The 9,358-nt window shown below is 41.0% G+C and overlaps 1 protein-coding gene across 1 annotated transcript in view; it reads left to right on the top strand.

The window, feature by feature from the left end:
* Positions 1-9,358, top strand: part of LOC136959830 (uncharacterized) — a 42,537-nt gene continuing 33,179 nt past the window's right edge. The window contains exons 1-3 of the mRNA XM_067254029.1: positions 1-193; positions 5,078-5,168; positions 6,276-6,385. Coding sequence (XP_067110130.1) covers positions 5,164-5,168; positions 6,276-6,385 — 115 coding nt within the window. The 5' untranslated portion in view covers positions 1-193; positions 5,078-5,163. The remainder of the gene's footprint in view (positions 194-5,077; positions 5,169-6,275; positions 6,386-9,358) is intronic.

Here is a 9,358-nt window from a genome sequence, read left to right as displayed (position 1 = left end):
TGCTGTGCGCCGGGATGCCAGAACCATCGGGAAAAAGATGAAGGGAGAGCATTTTATAGGATTCCTAAAGATCCCGAGAGAAGAAGTAAATGGATTGCTGCCATAAAACGTGCTAGAAGCAGACAGAACCAAACCGAGCGATGGGAGCCCACAAACAATGGATTTCGGTTATGCTGTGACCACTTCATATCAGGTAACCAGGGCTTGACATACACATTTTTACTCACCAGCCACTGTGGCTAGTGGTTTTCCAAAGTTGCACCATTAGCCACAATTTTGTTGTTGGGAAATTACGTTTTATTTGATTAAAGTTGACTACGGTTTGCTACAATTTACTTGAATAACTAGTTTTACAATCCTTTCAAATGTAAATGAGCATTGTAAACACCCAAATCAAGACTACATAAAATGTATATGTACAGTCACCAAATCTTCAGCTCTTATAAGTGTGACCCCACAGACAAGTATGTTTAATTAGGCTTTGAAATCGTGAGAAAATCAGCACTCTGCCCTGCTTGAGACTGGGGGGCGTGTCGCCTGAAGGAGCTGAAGCTCCTTAACTACTACGAACCAGAAAATGGACGCTACGTCAAGCCCAACAAAACAGTATAGAATTTATTTGTTCAATGAGTGAAACATACAGATGCATATAAATGAATTGTTCCCCTGAGCTGTAACACAGGAGTAAAAATGGACACCAGAGACAGCAGAAAGTGAGCTCTCCAACTACTTCTAGCACAATAGCTACCATTTCACCAAAATACTATCATTCTACACCGAGTAGCCTATTTTCAAGTTAGCGGTTAGCACTAACTCATAGCAGAGATACCTCTGGAAAAGTTATTTAGTATAATTATAACAAGCATACAGAACTGAGTGATGAACTGCGGGCGGCGGCGGATGGTCCAGGTGCGACCGGAGGAGGAACGGCCGGGAGGGCGAAGCTCGATACGGCTCCGCGCTGCATGAGAAGCCGTCTGTCTGGTCCATGTTATTAATTATCTGCCGTGAAATGGTCACTGCAGAGTCACTGTTGGAGTTTATCCGAAGCTTTCCATCAGCGTGGCTATTCACAAAATCAATTCCACCTATTTTTCCTTTCCTCATCAATAGGGAAATTAAATAGCGTTGCAACGCAGCTGAAGTTCTTGCATCCAGGGAAGATGCAGTTGCAGATGGAGGGAGACATCCTGAAGCTAGCTAGCTTATGTAGGTTACAATAACAGTACAGCAGGAGGAGCCATTCAGTGATCTGACGTAGATAGGTGAAAATGACGTAGATAGGTAATTTTTTGGCTCCGCCCATTAAAGCCTGATCTGAAAACGGAAGAGAAACTGTTCTACGGTCTAACTCCACATTTCAGTGCAACAAAGTTTTCGCGCTTTGCACATGCTTTCAGGAACTAATTTCACACGTATATACTGTACTGAGAAGCAAATCATGGAATTTGCTTTACAGGATCTTTAATTAAAAATATATGAACTACACTGAAAAAACCCAACAATCAAAATGTTGTCAACTTAAATATTTATAAACAACAACATTATTGATAAAAAGCAAGGTTTTAAAAAGCTTAAGTTACTTGACCCCAGGTACAGTCAGGTCCATAAATATTTGGACATTGACACAATTTTCATCATTTTGGCTCTGTATACCACCACAATGGATTTGAAATGAAACAATCAAGATGTGCTTTAAGTGCAGACTTTCAGCTTTAATTTCAGGGGATTTACATCCAAATCAGGTGAACGGTGTAGGAATTACAACACATTTTATATGTGGCCCCCCCCCTTTTTAAGGGACCAAAAATAATTGGACAAACTAACATAATCATAAATCTAATTGTCACTTTTAATACTTGGTTGCAAATCCTTTGCAGTCAATGACAGCCTGAAGTCTGGAACCCATAGACATCACCAGACGCTGGGTTTCGTCCCTGGTGATGCTCTGCCAGGCCTCTACTGCAACTGTCTTCAGTTCCTGCTTGTTCTTGGGGCATTTTCCCTTCAGTTTTGTCTTTAGCAAGTGAAATGCATGCTCAATTGGATTTAGGTCAGGTGACTGATTTGGCCGTTGCAGAACATTCCACTTCTTTGCCTTAAAAAACTCTTTGGTTGCTTTTGCAGTATGCTTCGGGTCATTGTCCATCTGCACTGTGATGCGCCGTCCTATGAGTTCTGAAGCATTTGGCTGAATCTGAGCAGATAATATTGCCCGAAACACTTCAGAATTCATCCTACTGCTTTTGTCAGCAGTCACATCATCGATAAATACAAGGGAACCAGTTCCATTGGCAGCCATACATGCCCACGCCATAACACTACCTCCACCATGCTTCACTGATGAGGTGGTATGCTTTGGATCATGAGCAGTTCCTTCCCTTCTCCATACTCTTCTCTTCCCATCATTCTGGTACAAGTTCATCTTGGTCTCATCTGTCCATAGGATGTTGTTCCAGAACTGTACAGGCTCTTTTAGATGTTTTTTGGCAAACTCTAATCTGGTCTTCCTGTTTTTGAGACTCACCAATGGTTTACATCTTGTGGCCTCTGTATTTACTCTGGTGAAGTCTTCTCTTAATTGTTGACTTTGACACAGATACGCCTACCTCCTGGAGAGTGTTCTTGATCTGGCCAACTGTTGTGAAGGGGTTTTTCTTCACCAGGGAAAGAATTCTTCTGTCATCCACCACAGTTGTTTTCCGTGGTCTTCAGGGTCTTTTGGTGTTGCTGAGCTCACCAGTGCGTTCTTTCTTTTTAAGAATGTGCCAAACAGTTGATTTGGCCACACCTAATGTTTTTGCTATCTCTCTGATAGGTTTGTTTTGATTTTTCAGCCTAACGATGGCTTGCTTCACTGATGGTAACAGCTCTTTGGACTTCATATTGAGAGTTGACAGCAACAGATTCCAAATACCATACTTGAAATGAACTCTAGACCTTTTATCTGCTCCTTGTCAATGAAATAACAAACTCCCTTTATGAGGGAATAACATACACCTGGCCATGGAACAGCTGAGCAGCCAATTGTCCAATTACTTTTGGTCCCTTAAAAAGGGGGGGGCCACATATCAAATGTGTTGTAATTCCTACACCGTTTACCTGATTTGGATGTAAATACCCTTAAATTAAAGCTGAAAGTCTGCACTTAAAGCACATTTTGATTGTTTCATTTCGAATCCATTGTGGTGGTATACAGAGCCAAAATGATGAAAATTGTGTCAATGTCCAAATATTTATGGACCTGACTGTAAGTGCTCCCTGGCCGCAAAACAGCCGATGGGACAAGCAATGTATGCCTAGAATGTGCGATCTGTCTCTGTGCAATTGGCTGACTACTCCTTTCTTGACACCTGTCATCACAGCAGCACCGTCCGTCCCACATGCTACCAGTTTCTGTAGCCACTGCCCTGTCTCATCTTCGCTTCCTGACACGGTGTCCATTATCTAAGATATGGCCTCAACGATATGGCTAGCATCTGGTTTGTCCACCGATTTTAATACCCACAAAACGTACCTACATCTTCCCTGCTGTTGCTGACCTAACATACACCAGCTCCTCTTCCATCACTGTGCTGTCTGTCAAACTGTCACTCATTACTGACAGGAACTTTGTCATGGCTAATGCTTCTTTCAGTTTTTCTCTTTCGGCTTCAGCAATGAAAAACATGAACCCCTTAGCGCTACTTGGGTTCATATAAGTACTTCCAACTTTCAAGCCTTTTTTCTCATCCACCCAGGAGAAACACAAATTGACTAGCAGTTCGGCTAGCTATCTCGCAAACTTTAAAGGGGCGATTGATTGCAAAACCGATTTTACCTTGTCATAGTTTAAAAATTTGGTTTGGTGTGTAAAATAGACATACAGTGAACCTCAAAGTCCATTGAAACTTCTTTCCTATCAAAATTTCACTTCTCACTACTACTTTGAAACTGCAACTTGCAAATGTTAGCTTTTGAAAGAATGCAACTTGTGACGTCACAACCAATCAGCGCGCAGCTCATCTATATATTCATGAGCATACCATAAAAGGAGAAAAACTAGCGTTTTTTCCCGGGAAAATTTCACTCGATGTGTCAGGGGGCATAGACCAGCACCTGGGCCATTTTCAGCCCAACCAATGTTACATACCCTATTCGGAGACCTTAAGGAACAGTGTGAAATACCCCAAAAACCCGTCAATCACCCCTTTAAGACTTTATGCTAGCCAAGCAGCAAGCACAATGTTAGTTTAATAATACCCAAAACATGACATGTTTAATACTTACTCGGACATCCACACATAGTCCATGAAGGGTCGACCTTTCTTGCCTATCGCGGGTATGTTGCGAAACCACATCTCCATCTTCTAAAGCTCCACCGACTTCATGATGACCAGGGACCTTACCGCATCACTTTGTTGTAGCGAACCAGCTGTCTTCGTTCGTTTAGTCGCAATGCTTTTGACATGGCCAATGGAAATTTCATAGTCTTTTATTGTTTCCACTTTGAAATTGCTTGTCCCAACTACAAAAGAGATCCCCTTAACCTTTTCACTCCCGTACTTCCTACAATCAGTAGGTACAGTGAAAGACATTGGCGGGTGCCAATGTCAAGCCCTGCAGGTACCGTAACAGAAATATAGAAATATCTATATTTAATTTTAGCTAGCAAACAGGCTAAAACGGTTTCTAACGGCTGAGGGTAGGGTCGGGATAGAGCTACGGCGACAAAAGTTACGTTTAGGTTAGGCACCAACCGACTGGTTAGGTTTAGGAAAAAGATTGTGGTTTGGTTTGAAATGCATCAGAGGAACTATCACAAATTTCCTGGTAGAAAAATATAAACATTTTATTATTATATTAGCCTAGCTTTTGCGAGATTTAGGGTAATTTTGCTCACTTTCCGGACGTAGCTGTATTCCTTTCTAGCCATAACCGTTAGTTATTACGAAAAGGTAAGTTCTGCCTATGCAGAATGGCAAGGATTTTGTGTGGATTACAAAGGTTAGCAAACCTAAAAGAAGCCACATATTAATTAAAATGTTGCGGGACATTTACGATGTGTTCATGTTGTTTCTATGTACTTATGTTTTAGGGAAAAAGAGTGACAACCCTCTGTCACCTGACTACGTTCCTTCAATCTTCAATCATGTTCCATCCCCGGAGAAGAGAAAAAGAAGAATGAGGTTAGATGTATTCATAAATATATGGATACTGAAGTTCAGGGGAGCTTTCCGTTTCACTTGTAAAGGTTGTAAAAATAACTCTGGGAGCATTATATGGATCACTAATGTTTAATCGATCAAGTTTTGCTCTATAGCTGCCTATGTCTTTGGAATTGAAGTGCGCAGTGAACTCGGACGGGTTGAAATCCGTGCTGGCGCCGTTCATTTTTTCCTCTACTTTCCTGCCAAAATGGCAGCGTAAACAGTCAAGTCGCGTGACGCCCGCAAGCCCTATCAATACATATAAAAAAAAAAAAGTGGTAGGATGATTTTACAGTGCAAAACACCTAATCAAATGGTCCTACCAGTCAACAATAAACGAGTTGGATGATTTTTCAGTGCAAAATAGCTAATAAATTGTCCTACCATTCTAAAATAAACAGGTAGGATTTTACAATGCAAAATAGGCAACAAAATAAATAAATTAAAACTACCAGCCAAACTAGTTGTAAGAACCGAAGAACAGTCCCTGAAATTCGTTTTTGCTGGTTGGGATGTCTGTGTTTGAAATGCTTACTTTATTTGTTCTGGATGGTACAATGTATAGTGAAAAATATATCTGTTAACATACTCTGAGTTCAAACCACATTTCTGTGTTGACCTATTCAGGACGATTTTTTTAGTCAACCCTGAGTAAAGCTTGCGCTAAAAATCCATCATCAATGGAAAACGGACACTTTTCATCATGGCAACAGGAGAAAAAAAGACTCAAACCGTCTAGTGGAATCCGAAATATTAATGACTGCTTATAGCGAAAATAAACCGATACTTCCTTTTTTTTATACCATAGCAGCAGCAAAATAATGTGAGTTGGCATAGCAAAATATGCATTGACCAGGTACGCTCCCTTTGCCGGTAGTTTGATTGAAAGGTGATCTGAACAATCATAACGCAAACATTATGTGCCAGACAATGCTGAAAACATCAGTTTCTCTTGTATAAAAAAGCTAATAATAACCACAATGCATTATTTTTATTTTACAAATTACAATCATTAAATTAATTATATATCATATAACCTGCTAAGCATTTCATTTTGGAAATATCAAATGTACATCATATTTACAGAGTCATATGTGATCTACAAGGCGTTTCCATGGATATTACCAGAGAGATGGCAACAGAATCATTAATGGAGGATACCACTACAGAGGAAAGCACTACGGTCACTGAAATGGGTATGTGTCATGTTTTTTGAGACAGGAATCTCTCAAACTGCACAGGGCTACCCACACACACATTTTTGCATCAAAGTGAATGCATTCCAGATGGTAGTCACACTTCACAAAAAATGTCACACCATAGCATCCTAGTAATCCCCATCGTCCTATAATTTAGTAATAGTAGGCCTACTCGGGATTACGTTTGAGACTGTAGGTGTCACCACTGTGCTTCTGGAGGTATTGACAACCTGTGTAGCTGTATTGGTCTGGGCACTTTATTTCTTAAAGTCCATAGCTTTTGTCGTAGCTTCTCTGAAGAACATTCCTCTCAGGAGATATACAAGAACTGTGGGCGTTGGGATTAAAAACAAAGCCACACATATTGACTTGGCTTCCTGTGATTTATGTGTATTGGGCTGCCACAACTGGCACAAGCTCCAGGCCTCTTCATTGCTGTGGTTTGCAGTATCTTCTTCTTCTTCAGCATGCTGGTGGCAAGCTGCTCGTTAGTGTGCTCTTCTGGGGTATATCCTTTTGAAAGAGGATGAAGTAAGACAAAGAGAGCGTACACAATGCCAGATGTGTCTCTGATTCAAACTTTGAGACCATCCTGGCATTGTAGCATTCTATCTGGTCTTTTGTCAGGACTGTAAAGAAAGTGCTTGGCTGTGGTGACAAAGGGAGTACTGGAAATTCATCAATAGGGTTTAATAGGGAGGCTCTAGGCCAAGTGTTGTCCAATAATGGGAGCTACACACACACATTTGGGGGCCGAGCAGCGATGCTGCAAAGCCACCTTAAGTGTTTCTACGTTTTCTTATTGGGTGTGCCTGCGTCAGAAAGGTGCACACTTATCTCACATATATATTTATTATTGGTTGTTATTATTTTCCCACCCCTAAAAAAAACATGAATATTTACACTACATAGACAATGTCGGTGTCAAAATGTTCGTCTTAGTACCGATTGCGTTGCTTGTATTCGCTTGACATTTGACGGTTTAGGTATAGTTCAAGTTTTTGTGGAGAAAGGTGAAGCTAACGGTGGCTAACTAGCTAGCCACAGTCACAAACCCGCGTCTCAAATAGTAGAATGTTAGTTTATAAGCTTGTTAACTCTTGTGTACTGGGAGATAGCTAGCTAGTAAGTGGCTAGCTACCTAAACCGGCAAGACAGCTGCAGAAACGCCACAAGCAAAGAGGCCAGGGTGATAACTAGGATCAGATGGCTGAGCGGCTAGGGAATCGGGCTATGAAGCAGAAGGTTGCCGGTTCGATGCCCGGCCATGGATAATGACGTTGTGTCCTTGGGCAAGGCACTTCACCCTACTTGCCTCGGGGGAGAATGTCCCTGTACTTACTGTAAGTCGCTCTGGATAAGAGCGTCTGCTAAAATGACTACATGTAAATGTAACTATTTACTCATTGGGTGTGCTTGCCTTTGGCAAGAGCACAACCATTGTTCGCTCTCCATACATATTTATTATTATTTATTTTCCCACCCCTAAGGATCCCTCAATATTTGGACTACATAGACAACATGGGTGTCAAAAGGTTCGTCTTGGTAGCGATTGCGTTGCTAGTATTGGGATTTAGGTTCAGTTGCACTGTTAAGGCTTGAATTACGTTTTTGTGGCAAAAGTTCCTTGTGCAGCCAAAGGGAACTCGGTGCTAGCCTAACGTCACAACGTCAGCACATGTCAGCAATGATGCATAGATACGACCAGAGAACGTTATAGTAAGAAAATATCAGCAAGCCCTAAGCATTACCTAAAAGTCTAACAAAACGAGTTGAGGCTACTTTTCGCTAAGTACCTACAGACATGTCTTAATCTGCTGGACAAGTGAGTTCCCCTTCGTTCTTTTGGTGAGCAGTCTCACTAGCCCTACTTACCTGGCGTCATGGAGCCGAGCAGTTAAATAGTTATTTAGCACTAGCGTTGTTAGCTACTGTATCCCTGTGTTTGCGCTGTTGCTCAGCAAGTATCGTGCCGTGGTGTAGGAGAACTGATCGACAAGCGCATTATACATTAAACAGTTCCCCAGTATTTCGCGGGCCTTTTTTGTGATAGTTGTGGGCTAAATTTCCTGATTTTGTGGGAGCTTTTCCAAAATGTTGCGATGAATGTTGCTGTGTTTTTTAGGTGTTTGTTGTGATGAAATTGCGGGAGCAAGTGAAAGTTGCGATAAAAAGTTGCGAATTTCCCTCTTTGTAATTTTAATTGAGTTATTTGTTGAAATTTAAGTAATTAACAAACATTCATCAAAGAATAAAACCATTGAGAAATGGTCCCCTAAATAACCTTACCAACATGCCAATTTTCATCATATACCATTTTTAATCCTTATCCAACCAGGATTTACATTGTATTGAAGGGAGGAATCTCCCTTTTTTTAACAAAAAAGATTGAAATCTTTCCTATGGCTGAGAAATAAAAATGTTAGTGAAACGAAAAGAAAATGCCGTGCAGCAGAAAGAAAATGGAGGAAAACAAAGATCACTATCCACTACAATATCTACAAAGATACACTAACCACCTTCAACAAAACCATCCGTCTAGCAAGGAGAGAATATTTCTCCAACATTATTACAGAAAATGCCAGAAATTCCAGAGTTCTTTTCTCCACCATTGACCAGCTGCTAAACACTGTCCCTGCCCCACCTCCATCCTCAGCAGTTAAATGTGAAGAGCTTGCTTTGTTCTTCAAGAACAAAATAACTTTGATCAGAGCGAGTATTATTAATAGTGGGGTCGAAACTGACATCAGTAGATTCTGCAACATAACCATGAGCACATTTACCTGTATCACACTTAGTGAACTTTCCAAAATTGTCAGCGAATCTAACTCCACAACCTCAGATATTGATCCTATACCCACAACATTCTTTAAGCGAGTGTTTGATAGTGTCTCAGGTCCGGTGCTAGAGATTATAAACACATCCCTTAGAACTGGCGTCTTCCCAGATGCCTTCAAAACAGCTGTTGTA

Source organism: Osmerus mordax, chromosome 17 (genome assembly GCF_038355195.1).
Source record: "Osmerus mordax isolate fOsmMor3 chromosome 17, fOsmMor3.pri, whole genome shotgun sequence".
In the NCBI taxonomy this organism is placed as follows: domain Eukaryota; kingdom Metazoa; phylum Chordata; class Actinopteri; order Osmeriformes; family Osmeridae; genus Osmerus; species Osmerus mordax.
This window is presented reverse-complemented; position numbering and strand designations above follow the sequence as displayed.